This window comes from Opisthocomus hoazin, chromosome 20 (genome assembly GCF_030867145.1).
Source record: "Opisthocomus hoazin isolate bOpiHoa1 chromosome 20, bOpiHoa1.hap1, whole genome shotgun sequence".
Taxonomy (NCBI): domain Eukaryota; kingdom Metazoa; phylum Chordata; class Aves; order Opisthocomiformes; family Opisthocomidae; genus Opisthocomus; species Opisthocomus hoazin.
The window spans coordinates 12,926,633-12,948,720 of record NC_134433.1 but is presented as its reverse complement, the minus strand read 5'-3'; the positions used below and the strand labels follow the sequence as shown (position 1 = coordinate 12,948,720).

At 43.5% G+C, this 22,088-nt stretch overlaps 2 protein-coding genes across 4 annotated transcripts in view; one reads left to right on the top strand and one right to left on the bottom strand.

Moving 5' to 3' along the window:
* PIGL (phosphatidylinositol glycan anchor biosynthesis class L) overlaps positions 1-5,190 on the bottom strand; it is a 62,318-nt gene extending 57,128 nt beyond the window's left edge. Inside the window, exons 1-2 of the mRNA XM_075439928.1 lie at positions 4,923-5,190; positions 286-385 (exon numbers count right to left, since the gene is read on the bottom strand). Of these exons, the coding sequence (XP_075296043.1) occupies positions 286-385; positions 4,923-5,190 (368 nt within the window). The remainder of the gene's footprint in view (positions 1-285; positions 386-4,922) is intronic.
* A 1,896-nt stretch (positions 5,191-7,086) lies between these two features.
* NCOR1 (nuclear receptor corepressor 1) overlaps positions 7,087-22,088 on the top strand; it is a 70,115-nt gene continuing 55,113 nt past the window's right edge. For all 3 annotated transcript variants that reach the window (XM_075439913.1, XM_075439912.1, XM_075439914.1), the window contains exons 1-2: positions 7,087-7,195; positions 21,343-21,520. In XM_075439913.1, coding sequence (XP_075296028.1) covers positions 21,413-21,520 — 108 coding nt within the window. In that variant the 5' untranslated portion in view covers positions 7,087-7,195; positions 21,343-21,412. The remainder of the gene's footprint in view (positions 7,196-21,342; positions 21,521-22,088) is intronic.

Below are 22,088 nucleotides of genomic sequence, written 5' to 3'. Positions count from 1 at the left end.
AAGTGTAACAAAATGTGACCATGCTGCCCAAACACACTGTGCCCGACCCCAACAAGGATGGTTATCATTATTTTAAACATTGTACCAACAGAGCCTAACCCAGGGATTATGATCCTCATTATGCACTCCAACCGTCTTCTGCATTAGATTTATGTTAAAAGTTAAGGAAAATATCTAATATGGTCTATTTTTTGAGATTCCTCAAGACTTATTAGAATGACAGAGTGAACTTTGCCCCCTATTTAAAACTGCAATGAAAATTTGCTATAAAGGAAAACTGGTTACCTGTGATCAACGACTGTGACATCGGAAGCAGGAATCCCCAGAAGAGAACAACTCTGTTCCAGTTCTTTCTTACGAATCTCTCCTTGATTGTAATAGTTTCCTGAAAATGCAAACACAGAAAAACTGTCTAACTTAGTTTAGGTTAACCTGGAAGAATTCCTCTTTTCTTTCTCAAAGCATTAAGTGCGAGAATCACACATTAACTAAAAGGGCAACATTTGAGGAGCAGACACATTGCAGGGACAAACTCTGTAGCCTTTACCTGAGCAACACACAGCTTAGCTCAGGATAAAATGCTGAGGCACTGTTCTGCCCACCTTGACTACATTCCTCATGGTTATGCACTCAGTGTGGCTTGCCACCATTCATAGGCTTATTTGGCAAGGACATCAGAAATTGCCATATTTAATCAGATCAGTGGTCCAAACAGCCCAGTGTCCTCACCCTAAGAGTGGCCAAAGTTAAACGCTTCTGCCAAAGACATGGGAGATGTTCCAAACAACAGCTGTGGAATAACCTCCTTGGGAAACTGCTTCTGATCTCCTGTTTGATTACCAGATGTCGTCTTCGTTCAAACATCACCATTTCTAGCTTTTCTGATTTTTTTGTTTGGGCTTTTCACTTTATTTTGGTATAAGTCTAATCCTCTTCTGAACATTACTAAACTCTTAGCAAGATTTAATGTCTCTTTTGTGAACAGGCTTACCATGCTTTGTGGGGGGAAAAAAGGAGTCTTCTAATATGCATATACATGGACTAACTGCTTACAGATGATCTGAATGGAAGTTACCCATATACTACACAACATTTGAGTGAGATCTTTACATAAACACAGGAGAAAGTGCCTTTGCAGTGAGGTAACTAAAAGTTGTTACTGCTGGCATATTTCCAGGTTGCCTCTGTGAAAGAGGTTAGTGGGATCTTGGTTCACTTTTTAAAAAACAAGCATTCACAACAAATCAGTAAGAATTAATCTCCTCAGAAAGGGCCAAAGAATCACTCCTCCTTCACTATTAGATGTGCTGCCGCGAACTCCCTCCTGTACTCTTAACAGCACACGCCCACAGAGCCAAGATGAACAGCAAGTCCAAAGTACTCGGAACAGAATTGTTGAGATAATACAGGGAAAGCCTGTCCCGTGGGGTATTCTTTCAGTGATTAAAATTTAGAGTATATTCTGGGCCAATGAGCAGTAGTTGTCATGTAACACTAGAAAACTGCAATAGAACACAGTGATGGAACTAAAAGGATTTGAAGAAATGAAGAATTCGATCATAACAATCTCTGTTTTAAGACAAAGATTTTTCAGATGTCTGCATCATTCACAGAGGAAATTCAGGCAGAAACTAATATGGCAAGATGGCAAAGAACTCATAGAACCAAAAAAAGAAAGAAAATCTAATTTAGATAAGGCATTTGGGAAAAGTTATAAAAGCCTGAGACCAAAAACTAGCAGGGAAACGGGATTCATTATCTTAAAACACTGCCTCCTTCTCCACAGAATTATTTTCTTCTCATCTTGCCCTGACATTCCCTTGTTTTTTCTTGGCATCAGCCGAGCAAAGTCCATGCCAGAGCCACGATGGCCCCTTCCAGAATGTTGCCCTGTGCAGGGCAGTACTTGCAACCCAATTTTAACTTTGAAGTAATAAAATTAAAAAAATACAGCTGAGTATTAATGCATGATTCAAGTCTGTACTCAGCTGTCTCGAATTACACCAGCAGTTTTTATTGTTGTGGGTGTGAGTCATCTAAATCTAGCATTTCTCTCAAGCAGTGCAGCAATCTGAGCCTTCACTAGCAAGCTTTGTAAAACTTCCAAGGAGGGAAAGAGTATCTAGAAAAAAAACAACCCTCTTCTTGCAGACTGGGAGTGAATGGTTTTAGGAGACGATGACAATGATTATCTGTGGGTTTGCCGAGGAACACGTCAGCTTGGTAGTCTGCAGCTTAGGTTGCAAGTTGCAGCTTCAGCAAAATTAATTAAGTGTGCACCTTCACTAGACGGATTACATGAGTACAGCAGGACTTAATTTAGACTGATTTTTTGCATGGCCATTTATGACTAGTGCTTCAAGATAACATACTTTTTGCTGCAATGCACTGTAATAGCTGACTGCAGGTGATGTTTTATCCAAATAGTACCACTGTTCTCAAAATACCTAACTGCTACTGAACTCAAAGGAACAGAGCCATGTTCCACAGCTTGAGAAATGTGTCAGGACATCAGGAACATAAAAACGCTAACAAGAAAAAAATGGGCAGCTATTGAGAGCAAAAAAGAGCTGAATAGCTGATGCTGTTGGACCTCATCCATGGAGCACTCACAATGGAGAGTCAGCTACTACAGAGAGCAAAGCACATTTGTGCTGAGCTATTATTTCAATCGAAGATTATTCAGTGTGTAAAAGACAGACTTTTTTCCTGCAGTGGTGCAATTCTAATTCATTTCTAAGTCATCTTGATTGATAACTGAAAACTGCAAGTAAGACAGTTTCTAAGTAATGATTGTTTCAGTGTTACAATTTGCAGAGTCTTTGATGAACTCACTTGTCATCATCAATCATACAAACAATGAGAGGATGAACCATCTGAATCACCCGAAAGACTATTAAGAGGCACAGAAAAAATCTATTAGCTCAGTGAATGTACTCTCCTATACAGGCTGCTAGTTCTATTACAAAGACGTGCAAGGGAGTACACAGAAGCATCCAACACACTGAATGTTTCATGTCACTGAACAAGGAGTAAAAAAAGAAAATTTTGCAAAATAAACAGAAACACAACACTCCTTTGGAAAGTTCTCTAATAGCAGGAGTGTATTAGTCCCCAGAACTGAAATGGCAGAGTTGCATTTCAGTAATCTCTCCATAGCTGTGAAAAAGCCAGACGGGATCCACAGACCTTTGTCCCTCAGCAAAGACAACTGAAAGCTCTGCACCAAATCCTGAACAGGAGGTACAGAGCGATCAGTGAAGGCACTACACTGCTGGACTTCAGCAAGAGCTCGGTCCCGTCTTCTCGCCTAGATGGTCTGTTATGACAGAAAGCTTTGAAAACAAAGATCAGAAAAGTTGGCAGTGAACTAGCTGGAGCTTTCAAAAATACAGAAGGCCCCTTTCCCAAACGCAAGTAGCTCTCAGTGCAAGATATAAATGTTTGTAGCCTAAGATACTCCTCTCAACAAACATGAAAATATGTCTTTAGTTTTCACCTCAGGCTCATGGAGTCTGGTATAGCAGTACAGTGTGAAAGATCAATTAAAACAAGGTTGTTTCTTATGCACAAAAAAAATAACAACATAATAACTGATTAGGTATCAGTACTGCAGGAAAAAATCTGGAGCTTTAGTAGATCAGGAGAAGAATAAGAGACAAGAGTGCCCGCGCTGTGAAAAATTCTTGTCCTGGGAAACAGTAGAGCCTGTGACAATCTTTCCATGCTATTCAGCCCCAGAAAGGCCTCAGCAGGAGTATGGCTTCCAGCTTTTGATCACTGCACTTCAGAAAAAGATGTGAACCAATGGGAAGAGTCCAAAGGAGAGCAATGAGAATGATCAGAGGTTTTGAAAACATGATCTATGAGGAAAGATTGCAAGAAATAGGGTTGTTTAGTCTGGAGTAGATAAGAAAGAAGAGGCAGATAACAGCCTTAAATATGTAAGAGGCTGCTACAGAGGGATATGCTGATTTCCGTGCTCATGGCAGATAGGAAAAATAAACAGACAAGCTTAAATGACACCAATGATTCAGGAAAAAGTGATCTGAAGAAAAGCTAATGCAGCACTGACACAGACTGCACAGGTCGAGGAACCTCCCTGGAGGCTCCAAAGAACAAACCAGACATTTGTCTGCGGCGGATGAAGACGCGTTGATGCTGCCTTTGGGTCAACCAATGGACAAGATGACCTCGAGTTCCCTTCAGGCCTATTCTTCCATGACTAGATTGTTACTCAACTATTATTTTTAGATGTGTTACAGTGAATGTGTCATTACGACATCAAAACTGTATCGGCCAAGCAAGTCCTCTACAAGATGACAGAATTACAAGGAGATGCAGAACGGCTGCGCTGAACAGCGCATTCCCGCAACCTCCTGATGCTTCCGCACTGGCCTGCGTAACCTCTGCGTGAGGTCTGGCTACCGAAGGAGGTTTTGCTCCGCACCTCGAGGTCCAGATACAGAGGGAGGTTTTGCTCTGTATCGCAGCTGCTGAACCTCCGCAGACAGCAGCGTTCTGGCCAAAGCAGCCCACGCGCGGCAGCTCTCCGAGGAGCGCGGAATGTTGCGACAGCGCGCCACGGCATCGACCCGCCGGCGGACGGCACGGCAGCTCCTGCGCCGCCCAGGGATTTCGCAGCGGTTCCACGCTGTCACGGCAGCGCAGGCCTGGAGGGCCGTCGGGTTCAGCACAGCAGCGGCATCACGTGTGGTATCACGGTGACGTCACGCACCGCGTCCCAGCCGAGCGGGGTCACACCGCTCGCTGCTCCCAGGCACTGACGTCACAGCGCGAGGCCACACACGGGAAGGCATCATGGCGGCCTCCCCATGACGTCACGGGCGGGGAGCTCGGCCTCCGGCGGCGGAGGGCCTCGGGGGTGGGAGCCCCGCCGCTCCCGGCGCGTCCCCGCTCACCTGCGGAGCAGCACAGCACGGCGGCGCGGGCGCCGGCTCTGCCCAGGCCGAGCACCGTGGGGGCGAAGAACATCGCTTCGTCATCAGGGTGCGCCGTCACCAGCAGTGCGCGGACGCCGCCGGCCCGCGCCGCCGCCCTTCCCCCGGGGTAGGCGCGAGCCCCGGCGGCCCCGTAATGGCGCCGCAGACGGCGCGCGCCCCCGAGCAGCAGCGCCAGCAGCAGCAGCGCCAGCGCCGCCGGCCCCCAGCCCCACGGCCCCGGTGCCATGGCGACCAGCGCCGCGCCCCCTCCGCGCCGCTCCGGCAGGAAACGGGGGGGGCAGCAGGAAGGTTCCGGGGCACGAAAGGGTTCCCCCTCCCCCCCCCTTCACCCTCTTTTCCCCGCCTCGGGGCGGGGCCGCTCGGCTGCTGTGGAGGAAACGTGCCCTGGGTCCGGTTCTCCGGGGCTGCCCGGCGGGAGGGGCGCACCGGGAGCCTCGCCAGGCGTGGCAGGGTCCCAGCCGGGGAGCGGGGCCCCGCGGGCGGGGTCTGAACGGGGGCCGTTGCCGCGGGGAGGTGAGGGGGTGGGTGAGGAGCAGCCTTCGTTGTCCGGGGCCTGCAGCGCACCGCCTGGCCCCGCAGGTACGCTAAGAAATAGTAACTAATAGTGGGAAAAGTTGAGGTTTTCAGCGAGCAGTACCTTTTATCCCTGCGCTGTGCGACTGTGGAGGAGACGCGGGTTAAGGGATAGCCCAAAAGCAAGAGGAGCTTGGCTTCAGACGTGTTCTGCTGTCTGCAAACCTGCTGGCTATCCGCAGTGTGGCTGCAAGGGGAAAAAAAACCCGGTTGGGTACGTCTAGAAGTGAAGTCAACCACTGGAGAAGGTTGCAGAGCAAAAGGAGGCAGGAAGTAGTAAAATAAACATGAAAAAGGCAATTGGATACACGATGGCTTGGAAACTTTGCTTTTCAAGGCGAACAGGTGATGTGGAAGACAAGCGCACTAGGTCAGCAATGGTGTTATGTTAGCTGGGTGGGTTTGAAGAAGAAAATGGTGAAAACCATTCAGAGGAATTCAGTAGCTGACGAGCAGCCGAGGCCTGAATTCTCGTCTTCGCAGACTTTCATTTGGACACTTTAACTTCCAAGCGAGCAGAGGCAGCCATCAGCGTGTGCGAGGATTGGAGACGGCCACCACTTCAGCCTGGCGACATGTCACGTCGCGTTGGCCTGGCACTGAACTGAGCGGAACTCAGCTACCATAGGAACTACATACTTAGTACCACACGTGTTTTATAAGTAATCCTGTTTACCACAGGGTGATCCCGGGCTTTATCAGTCTGAATAAATAATCGTGTGGGCACACGTCCTGCAAATGGGGGATACAAATTCTCACATTTAATAGAAACCGTAACCATGAGATAATTTAATCTTGCCTCATGGTATCTCTTTTTTTGCCCACAGTAAGCCTGGAAAGAACTCTGTGATCTGAGCCCACCTGGAACTCGGTATTCGCAGGTAGAACGCCGTGCGGATCTGAGATGCCTGACCGCGCCGCAGGGAGCGGCGCGCACCCCGCAGGCGGGGGAAGGAAGGAGAAGCCGCTCGGGACGTGAACCCTCTCCCGCGCGCTGCAGGAGCCGTTCGGCGCCAGGGGCTGAGGCGCGGCGGCAGCGCGGGAGCCTGACGGGGCCCGGGGCGAGCTCCCGCCCCGCGGCTCCAGAGGCCCCAGGCACCGGCACCCCCGCTATCCGTTATTATAAATCTATATCGGCTCGCCCGTGAGGCGGTGCGGCTCTCCCGCGCTCAGCGGCATCACCGGGAGAGCCGCCGGGCCCCTCGGCAGCGGCGGTGAGGGGACCCGCTCGCCTCAGCGCCGCCGCGCCCCGCGCGCGCCTCATGGCGGCCGAGCCCCCCCCTCTCCTCGGCGGGGAGGGGGAGGGAACCCGTCCCCGCCGCACCGGCCAGCGGGTCCTGGAAGGAGCATAGCAGCCAGCGCTCTCGCCACCCGGCCCGCCCGCGGCTTCTCGAGGGCTGGCGCTGCCTGGGCCGTGCCGCACACCGGCACAGAGCGAGTAAGGGGCGAGCCCCCACGGCCGGTAGAAACCAACGAGCGGCGGCACCGCTGTTTGCTCGGCAGCTGCCAGGACCTGGCGGGAGGGGGCGGAGCCCACCGAGCCGGGGGAGGGGAGGCAAGATGGCGGTGGCGGTGGCGCTGAGGTTGAGGTGAGACGCCGCGACCGCCCAGCCCCGCCGGAGCTCTGCCGCCCGGGCCGCCCCAGCGCCGCGCCGTCGGTAAGGGCAGGGGGCCCGGCGGGGCGGCGCGGGGCGGCGGCGCGGCCAGGGGGGGCAGCGGGGCCTAGCGCCTCCGCTGTGAGGAGGAGGAGGAGAAGGGGGAAGAGGCGGGGGCCCCGGCCATCCCTTCCTCCTCCCTCCTCACTGGGGAGAGAGCCGCTCTCGTCCCCGGGGGGAGGGCGCTGGGGCCGGGGAGGGTCTCTGGGGGAGCCGCCGGGGGTGGGGGAGGTGGGCGGGTCAGGTGCGGGCTGGGGCGGGGGGTGCCCGGTGCCCGCCGGGTTTTTTTCTCCATTTACGCTGTTTGTGTGCGGGAGGGTCCGGGGGGGCTGAGGGGGGTTGTGGGGGGGTGGCCCTTGCGGGGAAGTTTTTGGAGAAATCCCAGAGCAGCGGTGTGTTGGGTGTTCACCCCTGTTCCGTAGGTAGGAGAAGCGCAAGTTTAAAAAAAAAAAAAATTACAAAAAAAGGGCCGGTTCTTGAAAATCGGCCCCTGGGACGCTGGGCCAGGAGTGGGTTGGTGCCTGGAGATGTCCTTGGCTTCAGAGCTCGGTGCTGAAGCTGCATCGCGGCCGCCTGCCCCAACCCCGCGGTGGGGTTGTCAGTGGTGGGGAGCTGCTGCTGCTGCTGACGCTGAGTTATTCATTGAGGACCTGTAAACATCGCCGGCTTCTGTCATCTGTGGGCTGCTGGAGAGCACAATGGAAGTGGCTTTTTCTAGAATTATTCTGACTTCATGGTAAAGAACTTTGTACTTACTGATTTTTCTGTACTTAAAAAAACCTGAGGGTATCAAGTTGGTTGCAGTTCGACAAGATTCAAGACAAGTATATGTACTGTTAGACAGGCTCAAGTAAGTAAGTAGGTAGTCTGAACAATGTATTGTCCAAAACATGTTTCTTCTTCTTTCACAGATACGGTCTTAGCAAGTGTTTTACTTTTTCATGAGTGTATATATTCGTGTAACCTAAGAATAATAATAAAAAAATAAAAAGGACAACTTATTACAATGAGAAGGGGATGTCTAGTTCTGAATATTTGGTTTTGTGGCAGCATTCCTGTATCATACTGTATTTTCAGGTATAGTACTACAGATATGAACTGCTGGAGCTCAGGTATCCTAGGCAGTATGATTTGAGGTGAACAAAAACGGTGCTATTATAGAACCCACTGTTATTGTAGTAAGTAGGATGGCCGTGGGCGCAACTTAAGTGTCAGAGTAAGTGGACGCATAGCATTGTGTCACTGCACATGGGGACCATGCAGATGTGTTCCAGTTTTGCACTGGAATTTTATTCTGCAGAATGTTGTTGTTCCTGATTAACTAAACAACCTTGACATTTGGAAAGGAAGTATGTAATATTGGAAGTGGATTTCTAGTTAAATGAAATGTAGTGTCTTGTGTTGGGGGATGAAAGACCTTCGTGCTTATCCCAAGGATTCAAAAGTTCAGAGGAAACAAGCCAACTACAGTGACCTTTTTTGCAAAAGCATGGTTAATTTTTTCTTGGCATTGCTTTTCTGTGTGATATAGTATCAGCTGCTGAGGAAAAAAAACAGTTCTTTTATGCTTTATGTGCAGTATAATTTGCCCGTTTAAAATACACTGTTTGATACTGGTCACTGAAATACCTAGACTTGTTACTGAAACATGGGAAAGAGCAGTGTTTTGGAATATTCTTTCTAAGAGTTACAATGTGCATTTTTTAGTGTGTGGAGTGGATATTACAGGAGTGGATATTACAGTTGTTGCTTCCGGAAGTGTTACTTCTCTCTAGCTTGTTAATTATTGTGCAAATCAATTAAAAGTAGCTCTCTAGGTTGAAATTACATGCACAGAATCAGAGTATGTTCACTTTTTGACATTGTGCTGCTGCTGACTTATTTTAAATACAGTTTATCTCCTACAGCCACTCATTTTACTTGCTTTCTGGGAATACATGTTTTTCATTGTGATCTAAAGGGATCTAGAAAACTCTCTCTCAAAAAGTGTGGTAGGGACAGTGTCTACAACTTCCTTTCAATTTCCCCTGTCTAGTCCGCTTCCACAGTTCTTGTGGTGCTCTAGCTGCATCTTATAAGTTACTTCATTTTTCAGTTGCAGCATGAGTGAGGGATGCTCACAGGGAAGGGAAGCTGACTCTGCTTCTACTACTGTTAAATGCATAAAAGTAACTGAAAAAGTCTTCTGTATTAGAGAAAAATATTTCCTTTTTTTCTGCATTATGTTCTTAATATTGGCATTTAACTTACTCTTTCAAAGTTCTCAGCCAAAGTTTAGGTGAAATATTTTATTCCTCTTTTATGCTTGCCTAGAAAATGGTTTTAATGGTTTTCTTGCACAATCAAAAATTCTCTTTGGAGTTCCTAATGTGCATAGCTACTTAAAGTCAAGATTTTAACAATTGTTTAAGGTGGGAGGGATCTATGCCTCATGCAGGTGCACTACAACACAGTACAATCTTGAGAACAGACTGATAACCAGACAGTGGTTTCATAATGCAAACAAACATTTCCTGGATGCCAGTCTTGAACTCTTCAAGTCATTTGTGTTCTTTAGTCAAATCTGAATCAGTGTTTCGGATGACAAGGTATTAACTGAACGTGTTACCTTGTCTCTCTGCTGTAAAGGTTCCACATAAAAATTTTGACCTATGCAGGACTGCTGTCAGTAAATATTTACTTTGTGCTGTTTCTAAATTATGCAAATAGCCAGGAACATGCTGAATGTATCTTCCATTTTAGTTTTTCACTCCTTCAGTGATTCTCCATCTAGTAATGATGTTTTGTGATGTTCCCTTCCTCTTCCGTGCTGGTTCAGTGTTTATCCGCCATCTGTTAAATGACTACCGCAGTCTGGGCCTACTGGGGCTCAAGTCTAGTTAGTTGGTGTGCATAGAGAGAGCTCAGTCTTACCTTGGAGCTATGTTTCCTCCCAGCATCCTAAGAGAGATTTCTGTGTCCTTGAATAGCTTCACGTCTAAACCACTCGTGTAATGTTGCCGCTCCCAGACTGATTTGATGTGCAGGTTTTTTTCTTCAGGCTTAAGGAGGATGTTGGTCTATGTGGTTTTGAAGTCAATGACTTCACCTGCTTATGATTACAAAGGGTATTGCAAAATTAAGACACTGTGTTGGTACAAAGATGCATCAGCCACCTCTGAAAATTCATATTGTTCATAAGTCTTAGCAGTAAAAAATTCAGAAATGTGGTTTTTATGCAGACAGATTATCTGGACAAACTCTTGACCAGAACTTAAAAATTCTGTGCAAGTCGAGTGACTAGTCTTATGTTAAAACTGAAAATGAAAATACATTCACAAAGATCACGAGGGAAGGAATACCTGTAAATGAAAAAGGATGAGGTAAATTATAAAATATGCTAAACTATTATTTTTATTTTAATACCTTCTCTTGTTCCTTACATTCTGTTGTGCCTTATGCTGTGCACCAGGGAAAGTGCATTTGATTAATTCTCTTTGTAGTGTTCGTGAAGTCAGAGGCACGCTTGTCCCATCGAGAGTTCAGAACAGCTGCAGTCGCGTTCCATGGCTGCAGGGCACAGGCCACACGCTCCACATGGAGCATCCACTGGGCTGTTGCTGGTGGGGTTCCAGGGCACAACCTGGGGCCGCTCTGAAAAGCGGATGCTGTCCTAAATGGAGAAACCTGCGGATTCATGTCCTGGTTGTCATTGTTAGAAAGTTAAGCCCATGTAAGTTCCTTACAAGTGCAAATGCTGTTCAGCAAACTAGATACATATAATATATATAATATAATATATATAATATAATATATTATTACAGTTCAGCTGTATTCTTCACCTCATTAATAGTAGTTGGGGGGGGAAGAATTAGTTTAAATCAAAAAAACTGTATATACTTGGTTATCCACTGTAGAGTTTCTTCAACTATTGTTTCTGTTTTTATGCTATTTGAAATGCTGTATTGACAGAGAAGGGTGTCTGGAAGGTGGGAATTCTGCCGTATAATCAGTGTGATTTCATGGTTTAGCTTTCTTGGAATGTTATTGCCAAATAGTTTCTTAATAAATGTGGTCACTTGTCTGTTCCATTATAGCCATTATTTGTATAGGTGCTGATGTTTCACTATGGTCTCAAAGATCAGACTTACACATATCTAGAACTTTGGAGTTCTGGGTTGTTTTTTCGCAGATATAAAGGTTTACTTATACCATTCATAGTTCAAGATCTGTTCCATTCTTTGCCTTTTTCTGCGACCTGGAGGCTGTTGCGTGACTCTCAATTGGAGTTATATTTTTATAGAATGTTGCATTCCCTATGAAGTAGAATATCTCAAACTTAATCATAAATGTAATCACAATAAACTTTGTTTCCAGAAGGCCCTGGTGCGTTTCCTGTGGAGTGTCTGAATAGACCTAGGCATTGCTCTTGCGTACAGAGAGAAGAAAAAAAAAAATCTAGACTTGATTTTATCTGAACCCAGTCAACTGAGGAGAGTGATGAGGCTGATACTTAGTTTGTCCTGAACCCCACGTTATAGTATGTGGTTTCTCTTATAATACATTGTAGCTTGTGGAGCTATGGGTTTATTCAGTATGAATTACTCAAGTTTTTACTTCCTTTTCCAAACCAAAGCTGCCTTAAAAAGCTGCTACTACAGATATGCTTTTGATAACGAATGAACTACAAAAAGAGACTGGAAACTTAAAACCATGACCACATAATTTCTTGTGTGTTAGATGATGTCAAAAGCAGTTTTACCTGCAGACAGATGAACAGTGGAGGAATAAATTCGTGTGCAGTAGCTGTTTTTAAAGTGCCTATGTTTTCAGTCCGAGAGGGGGAAGCAAAAATTGTTGTTTTGAAATAATATTTTATGCATAATGTATGATACATATGAAGTTTGAGATAATCATGGTTATTTCTAAATCATAGATGAAATGGGAGGAAATAGGTGAATTTGAGTAAACCTCAGTGAGTTGTTGGACAATGACTTGTGCATGAGGATGACTTGCCGAGGAAGGTTGTCGTAGTTCTTGTCACCGCTGTTTGCATAACATCTCTTGAACCTGTTGCATGCTACAAACTGGTACATCGGAGGGTGCTTGGGTTGGTCTGTGTTTCACTGTATAGTTTTGTGGGTGAAGTTTGAATGCTTCAGTTGGTGTTTCATAACCGCTTGAATTACCCCTGTGACAGGGATGGGGCCCTTCAAAAGGGGCCAGGTAGATGTCTGGGGTTTGGGAACTGCGGCAGTTATCTCAGAAAAAAGCAGTCTCCCCTTGTGAGTGAGAGACCTTATCTGTGCAGTGTTTGGATTTTGTAGGGTTTGCTTTGGACATTCAATTCTGTAGATTTAGTTCCTGGTCTTTGGCTAATGAATTTTTTTTTGTGGTATACATTAACTGCATGCTATTTGCTATATTGGGACAATGAGGAACAAGAATCTGGTGTTGCTGGGAAAACCAAAATAAGTTTTAAATGTCTTCAGGAAATAACCTATCTACTTTTCTATGATACACTGTTAAAAGCAGAAAATCTTGTAAGGTTTGTACCCTTCTATGATTTACATGATTGCTCAGTGGTACTTTTAGTCAAGGAAATGTCTACATCCTTATTTTCCATTTCTGAATGGAGGCCTTCCCCTACCTCTTTTGGATAGTTTTGGTGTTATTGTGACCTCCTTGGCAGAAGAGAGCTGAACAGGCTCCTTCACAATCAGTAAGTGCTATTCCTCGATAAAACTCAGAAGAGATGGTTTCCTCCCTCAGGGATTCTCTGTACCCTGTTGTGTGTTAGCGTGTTCACTGGTGAGCGGATGCTGAAGACATGTACTCTTATTTGAAATGTATGCGCTCACCACCCCGTGGGTGGGGTTTTTTGCGAGGCGAGTGGGTAGCTGGTTAGAAACTTCCCAAGATATTAATGTAGTCTTAGTTTTTCCTGTTATGATCCCCCGTATAATACAGCAAAGTTCTGTATAGCCTGGATCTTGATATCGTGCATTAGGAACTTTTCTTTAAGCTCGTAAATTACAGGAGAGGTTAAAATAGAATTTCCTGGAGAAGAGTATCTTGTCAGCTGAATTTGATCGACCCCATTTCGGTAGAGCACAAATTCTGTTTGTATTTGTAGTTTCCTAGCAGGAGAGAGAGAAACTGTTATTTCAAGATGAAGTATAACAATGTGATCCTGAGATGTGGCAACAGTTTGGTTGTAAATTGCATATGGAAGTGAGCAACCGATATTTACCTTTTGAAATGGCAGTAAAAATAATTTTGAAGTACTCTTTTAATACTTGCTTGATATTTAATGGTCCAAAAGCTACAATTTACGTACTTTAAGGAGCTGGTAGTCTGTTAATGGAAAATCTTTTTCTATTAAAGTTTGGAGTATAAATTCCTATTTTAATTTTTTATCCAGCCTGATGCAGATGGAAGATTCTTGCTAGTATAGAGTAAATGTGACATCTTGAATTGATGGCTGTAGTGCTCCTTGACTTCTGTCACTTCTCTAATTGGCTGAATTAAAGTATACCATGCTACCATGTCATATAGAATACGAGTCAGACACTGTATAGCATAATCGTGAGTTAATGCTTCGGACATTCAGGAAAAAGTCAACGTTGTACACAAATGGAAATTTCATGGTGTGAGAAGGGACAAATTCAAATGTTCGGCTTTTCTGGGCATCTTTTTTCAAATGCCCCCATATTGCTGTTTTTATGGCTTGATTCATATAATGTTAATTAATGGAGAGAATGTTAATTAGTGTTACTAGTAAAACGCACCCTTATAGATGTTAATTTTTTTACTGTATTTCTAGCGGGGCTAGAAATAGCAATTTTTACGTCAATAACTTTGTGAGTAGACAGGGTGCAACTATGTGAGATTAAAGTTCTCAGGATTTTATGGTATATTTTTAATGTCTGTCACAGAAAAGGAAATGGCATTTGCACAAGCGGAATTGTCATGGAAAATTCAGCAGTTAGTTGTTCTCAAGTTGGAGAAAATATGTTAATTGTTTCTAGTCATTCTAATAGCATATGGCCATATGCTTTCACTAGGAGCTTCAGAGTATTCTGCAACATAAACTGAGTGGAAAAAGATTAAAGAAAATGTGGAAGAGGTCCTGAGCTTTGAGGATGATGTCTGTGTTTTGCAAAAATGAGAAGCACAGTATTCTGGAACGTGTTTAAATAACCGTTACTTAAATTGTCTTTAATTTCAATGTTGACCTATTAACATTTTTTGCTTGTAGCATGCAAAGAACCTTTCATCTTTTGGGGAGTATGCCCAGCAGATTTTCATACTTATAAGCACACCTGTAAGCTTGGGTATTGTAGTTGGAATATGCTTCCTTCAGTCCTTGTTTTAAAGCACAGAATTATTGTAAATCTGATCAGACATCAACCTTCTGGTAGGTTCTTGAATGAAAATCCTGTACCTTTTAGGATTGTCCTATCTGATGGTCCGTCAGCTAATTTTCTCACTTACCGTCCCATCCCATTCCACAATACTTAGCAGAACTTTGTATAATCAAATTTGAAGGTTATCATAGATCAGTTTGAACCCAAACTTTTTTCTTTGTCACTGGATTTTTTTCATTGTTGTTTTTCTGAATAACTGTCGCATGACTGTGGTGATAATTGGACATTAAGGCAGTGACTGAAGGACCGATAACTGCTCTTGAAGTGTCTAGGGCTTTTTTAGTTAAGACTTCTAGACTGCTAAGTCAGTCCTGGCTTGTAACAGTACCGTTAACGTTCCGAGTATTGGAGTTTTAGATGGTAAGTAATACTTAGCCTTTTACTGTGTCTATTAGTTTGAACAAATATCTTTTTACATGGAGGTTGGACCCATTAAACTATTTTTAGAAATGTGTTGGAAATGTACATGTTAGTATTTTCTTGTGTGGCGTATCCCCAAGATGCAAATTTGATGTTTTTGCTTGAGTGCTTGAACAGATTCACGATTATCTGACAAAATACAAATACTACTAGGAAGATTTGTTTTCCGCATATACTTGAAGGGTTTTACTTATGTGACTCTCCACTTGCAATTTTGTGTTACTGTATGTGAGTTGGAGCATTATGTTTTGAAGGTATGGACACAAGTCTGTAATTCATGAAAACTAGTTATTGTAATTTAATAGGTTGGTCCTTAAATATGGCCTGTTTGTTTTGGTTTTTTTCTCCATGAGATTGTTTCATTACCTTTTTATAAAGTGAAATCACAGAAAGAATTATTCACGAGTATTGTTATCATGCTTTGGATGAAGCCTTCCTAACCACTGCTGAAACAGTCCCTTCACTCTTCATTTTCTCACCAGAGTAAACTTTGAATAAATATCCCTGAATTAATTTTGTGATTCACAGTAGATCCCCTGCGTAAGGCAGAGCCTTCCTTGTTCTGCCACAGGTTAGTTACATCAGAGCTCAATTTACTAGGGCTGCTGTTGTAAAAACAAAATCCCTCAACTCGGTTTAAGCCTTGTATGACTGTAATCTAATTCTCTGCACTCTTTATATCACCCTTAGTTTGCTCAAAAACAAGATGAGGAAAATTCCCAGAAGGATGTGAAATTTAATTATCAAATGTTGGTTAAATACTTGAAGATGGCATGAAAATTTCTCTAAATGCGGAAGTGTTAGCTTATTTTGTGTACGTGAAGAAAAACTGAATCTACCCATGAGACCAGTCTTTTATCCGTGAAGCTGGGTGTGAGAGCAGGAGATGGGCTATTCCGGTGCGCGGGGCCCTGGTCCCACCAGCTGGCCTCTTGACCTCCTCCCTTCTGCTGGTGTAAACATTTGTGTGGCCGTGCGTTGACCGGTTTTGGGGAACAGGCCTGCTAAAAATAGTCACAGTTTTTAACCTGTTGTATTTTCCCCAGTGAAGAACAGCTTTTCTTGGGCAGTGCTAGCTTTTGCCTGCTTAAAGTGCTGCAAGACTTGAGCCTTATTTCTGATTCAGTCAGTGGCTATTTCCTGGGGAGTCTTTGATCGATTTCTTAACCCTTCTGTGACTCATTTTCCCGTGTGTATAGTGAAGATAATGTGTACTTCTGCTTCTTTCTGAAGCATCTTGAGATCTGGAGATCAAGAGAGATTGTTCAAATTAGTACTGCCTCATAGAAGCCAAATCTGGAATTATGCTATGGCTGTTGCTGTTATAATATCCAGTTCTAAATGATTTGTAACGTAGTCAAAATTCTCCGCATATGACAAATGTGTGAACAGTAGCTTTTTAGAGGAAGTCTGAACTGAATCTGTTCAGTAGCTTGAGCTAGCCAAAGAGTAAAACATTGTCATACCTTTAGAAGTAAACATTGTTAAATTATTTCCTTGCCCAAGAAGCTCAAATTAACACAGGGCTGAGTATCTATTTACAGTTCCTGAAACTTACTTAACAGTTTCTTTTTTGACTCTTTGCTCCTACTTCTTCTGTAATTTTTTTTAATATTATCCATTTGACACTACTGGGTTTCCCTATCCCTAATGTTTTACCACAGAGCCTGGGAATGTCAGTGAAGTGGGACACTACAGCAGAATGGACTGGATTCTAAAGGAAAAAACAATAAATATTTCTTTCTGCCCCTTCTAGCTGTCAGTATTCAGCGAGACAGACAGTTTGACATCCTGGTTGGCAGCTGTATGAAAGTATTCGCAACCTGACTTTGTCTTTGTGAGACGTTTAAGGCAGGAATCTAAAGTCTGTAGCAGTTATTATAAATGTTTATGTCAGAAACCTCTGAAATTAGCAGAATAAACATCAAAAGGTATGAAAATACTTGTCTGAAAATAGAATCTTGCTGTCATTGACTGAGCAGAGTTGGAAGTTGATTTCTTCTGTCGTACTTTGTCAAGGGTGCTGAAAATGAAGATGAGCAGCCTCCGTTCCGGCAGAGAGGAGGGAACCAGTGGCAGGGATGGAGAGGCAGAGAGAGTTAATAGCGAGGCGCTTTAAAGGAGGATTCTGACTGGATTTGAGTGGAGCTAGACTAAGTTCGTCGTGACTAATGCAAGGATACAGCAGCGAGGAAAGCCCGGATGTGATCATTTACAGTCTACACACACAGTTAAAATTTTATGCAAAAAAACCTGCTGTATTTAAACATAATCTGAATGTATGGAACTTGGAGAGGTTACAGCAGGAAGCAGGCATTGCCCTCACTGACCAAGAAATAGATTGATGAAGAATAATCGTGTGTCTGCTGGATACGTGCAAACAGATGCTGAAGAGAGAGAGGCAGATGCATTTAGATTAAAGGTCATCAGGTTGCCTGCAGAGAAAGAAGAGCTGAAGTCAAGTACTTACATCCACAGTTGCAGAATTAAAGCAGTAAAACAGGGAAAGGTGAGCAGAACATTGGTGGTAATTCTGTAGGCGAATATTGGCACAACTCCCCCTCTCCACTATGGCAGAGAGCATAAACAAACTCATACTATGGGAGACTGGAAGGTAAGATGGGGTCTGCAGGGCATGTACAGAGGTCAAATTAGGAGAGCGTGCAGGCTCATGTAAATGTAGCAAGAAAAGGAGGGTTGGAGGGAGGGAGTATTGTACTTCAGTGTCATTGTGTGTGGTGTTGTACTACAGTGTTGATTTTGTCTTGAAAGAAATGAGATCCTACGCAGAATCCCCATCCTTTAGTTCCCTCCCCACCTTGTAATTGCCATGCAACTGTGTATTTTCCTTTACTGTTACCGCCCTTATCTCTTCCTGCTGTTGTGTCAGTTCCCTCAGGGAGGAAGAAGAATGTACCCCCACCATTGATAACTTCATTTTTTCTTTTTTTTCCCTCTCTTCCCACTTCTCTTATTGAACACAGTCATAACCTCTAATACTGTTTCTGTTGCCTTCCTCTGTTGGCAGCTTTTCTTTGTTTCACTTTTTTTGAATATTGTGGTGCTACAAACATGATCGTACTTGCAGTTCTCAGTAGGAAGGCCGTTAGACTGAATGTTTTAATATGTATTATGTAAAACTTGTAGTTTGTGAGATACGGTGTTTAAGTTGACATTGCTGGATGGATGAAGGATGTTCATGCTTGTGTGCTGTGCCCGCCTTCTCTCCCTCATCTTTCCACATCTAGCACAGAATCGGGAGAGGTGGCCAGGACCTACTGTTGCTGGTGGTTGTGAAAGGTTCTTATATCAATTGAAGGTTTCAAGACCAACAGACCCAACACAAACGTGACAATCGGTAAACTACAGTTCTTGTGAATGGAAAAATAGCCTTTATAGCTTCATACAAAGTGAGTGTGGATTGAACTTTCAGCACCTGGGTTAATGATCGACTTGTTGGTTTGACTGAATATTGAGAAAATAAAGAGAAGATGTATCTTGACACAGAGAAAAAAGAAAGGGCCTGGAATCATGCAGTAGCTGGCCTTTGCGCATGTGTGATCTTTCAAGTGGTTGTTCCCCTGATCCCCTCTGCATCCCCAAATTCTGCAGATCTGCCTGACTGTGGTCAGCATGTCAGGGAAGGGAGCAAGAACAGGAGGAGTATTTATGGATACTTTCCCAGAATCCGGTGTGCATTTCTGGCTCCCTGGCCTCAGAATGGGTATCACGGAACTAGAGAAGTTTTGGAAGTGGTTGACAAGGAACAGCCAAGAAGATTAGGATTCTTCAGCATGGAAAGGTGCAGCTGAAGGTATATGATAGACGTCTACAGAATCACATGTGCAACAGGAGGAAAAAAAAAACAAAAATTGGAAATAGATGTTTGGTCTGTTCCAATGCCAGAACTAGAAATGTTAAAGGAAGGTAGTGGGTCCAGAGCAAACAAGAGCTAGTGGTTTCTCATGCAAAGTGCCACTAAACTGCAGAAGTTCTTGTAACAACCAGTTGTGAATGCTGAGAGTTTATACTAGTTCAGAAAACAGCTGGACAAACCGATGGAAGAGAAGGCCATTAAGAAATCTTAAACAGAAGGGCTCTGACTCAAGGAATTGCTGAGCCACGAGGAGGGTGTCTGGGAGCCCCTAGAAGGTTGGAGAGTTTGTTGGTAAGGCACTGATAGGTGCTTCCTAAATGCCTGCTGCTGGCCATTGTCAGTCACAGCATATTGGGCTAAAAGAGCTGTGATCACATCAAGTATTACTGTCTTTATTCCTCACAAAAGTTTTTAAGGTGTAGCAGATGTCCGTATGTATAAAAATCCAGTTAGTCATCTTCCGCATATTCATGAGGACTGCATATGAAGATACACGGCTGGTGACGTAGCACAAGTTAGGGCATCAGCAATTCATCAAACTAAAATTTGTACTTTTGTAACCTTAAATTGTTTGAGCATCCTTATACCATGCAGCCAGTTGTTCATTTAATAATAGATGTTCACCAGCCTGTGATGGGAGTAGTTTCACATCAGTAAACGTTTGGTTGAGCTAACAGTCAGCTTTATGCCATAGTTTTCCATGGACTTTCACTGAAGTTGAGAGAGAAAAAGCAAAGGTTTTTCTGCTGTAGCTTGGAGGTAGGAATATATTTGAGTGTTCAGGTACTATAGCTTGCAACTAAGTATCACAATGTCTATTAGCTAAAACTGCTTGCTTTCTGACGTTTTTTCTTGATTAAATGGAGTACATATGACTCAGACCTATTAGACCATCACATAGTTGGTAAAGATGTACTCTAATGAGTGCAGTATGAATGATGAAGCATAATACGTATTAATGGTGAAGAATTCTGTGTTAGAACTTGTCACTTGGATATGAATTATAGGTACTGTAGTAGATATATAGGTACTATAAAGAACACAACTAGTGATCTATAATATTGCTTTGATGAAGAAACTGTAGGTTTTTCTTTTTTCATATCTGAAAATCAGGTTTATGAGTTAAATCTAAATTTGTCTCACTATTCTGGTAGTCCAACATGTAAAGCTTGCTTTGTTTGATGGAGGGGTGGGGAAAAAACCCCAACCAGAACAGGAAAGATAAAATAAGTCAGGTAAACTTTAAGGTCTGTTTGTGTAGCTTGCTGTGTCTGGTCCTTTCCTGAGCTGATTTTGTCTATTGACTGTTAATGGAAAATGCAGTTCAGAAGTATAACTTTACATGTGATGTTTGTGAAAGGCTGCAGATTAATGTGCTTTGAAATGAAGCTATCTAGGCAGGGATCAACAGTTACTTTATTTGAAGGTCTGATATGTCAGCTAGGCTCTGGACCAGGGGTTGAGAACTTGCTACAGGTCTGATAGAATTCTGTATTTGATACGTATGCTCCATGGATTACATCTTTTCAGCTGTCAGAGAGAAATATCTTGTGTTTAAGAAAACGTATGTCCTGCTTTTTTGGTCAGACCGTGGTGTTTAATCAATGTCTTCTAATCTTTAGCAGCTGAAATGATACACAGCTTTGTAGATGCTCAGACTTTGTTAATGAACTTGTCTGGATTTTCTGAGTATTTAAAATCTTCCCCAGATCAGTGTGGATTTCAGTGTTCACTGTTAATCTGTAGCTGGAGAATACAACAGAGGCAAAGCGGTCATCGAATGTCAGCTAAGCAGGGTTGTTTTAAGGCTTCATAGTATATGAAGCTTCTGGCATCCCATAGGAGACAAACTATCCTGTCAATTGAAACGGCGTTTTTTTCCTTTGTGACTGCCTCTTTTACTAACTACTTTTGTCAAGCTGCTGTTAGATGGTAATAGTATTTTAGGGCCTGAGTAATACACTGTGGTTTAATGAACTGCAGGTGGCATGGACTCAAGCAACCCTAAGACTACCTGAACCTGAAAGTAAGAGACAGTTCATAGAATCAAAAACTCTGTAGAAGAAATGAAAGTGAACTTCACGTTGGGCTAAAGAAATTTACTGTAAATAAAGACTTCATCTATAGACTGTTATAACCTCCTTAACATCTATTTAAAGTGACCTACTTTTCTTTTAAAATCCTCCTAATTCAACTGGTAACTGGTAAAATGATGTATTCTGACAATATAATCCTCAAATCTTTGTGTGGACAATGCTGACATGTCTCATTTTGAGCCCATTTAAGACCCGTTAACATATTTCAGACTAGAGTAACCTATTAAATAAAAACATCAGGAAAAAGCTTTTACTGGTAATGGTTGTTTTGCTTAGGTGACTATGGCTGTAATGTATTGTGAGTACATCTGGTACTTCAGTGCTTATCAGTGATCTTTTTTCCTTTAGGCGGTTTCCTAGAAACATGATTGCTTGCTGGTCTTGATCTCACAGCTTTGTGAAGACTTCTTCTCTGATAATGTCAAGTTCAGGCTACCCTCCTAACCAAGGAGCATTCAGCACAGAACAGAGTCGTTACCCTGCTCACTCTGTCCAGTACACCTTCCCTAGCACCCGGCACCAACAGGTAAGGGGACAGAGGGTTACAAATTTAGCAAGAGTATAATTTGGGTGTTTGCTGTGCCAAATGGGATTTTATTTTGTTTTGTAAACCAATGCATTACAAAGTCATTCACATTTGGAAACAGTCGAGTTGCAGACAAATATGCCCAGTTAAAACTGATGGAGAAGTCTGTGTGACGATGTTGCTTGTGACTTTGGAGTTTGGCTCTTGCATTAATGCTGATGGGTCTACTTATTCAAGTAGCTTGGCTCTTTGAATGAGGGTCTGACTATGGTGTAAGTTCTGGGAACGATCATCTGTAGCCATGTGCTGCTTCTTGGTTGCTTCTGAAGTATTAACTTGAAAGGACATAATTGCCTGTTGAATTATGCCTTCCTGCGATGCTGTAGCTGAAATATTAAAATCCCTGACTACCACTGACTGCAGTTTTGACTTTTTGAAGCTTTTGCTGGTTTTTGGTTTTGTTTTTTTTATTCCTTTTTTACTTCTTCTTTCATGGTAGGTAGACTAGTATTAAAAAATGCTCTATAAAACTGTGAAAGTTTCCTAAATAAAACCCTACCACTTGTCA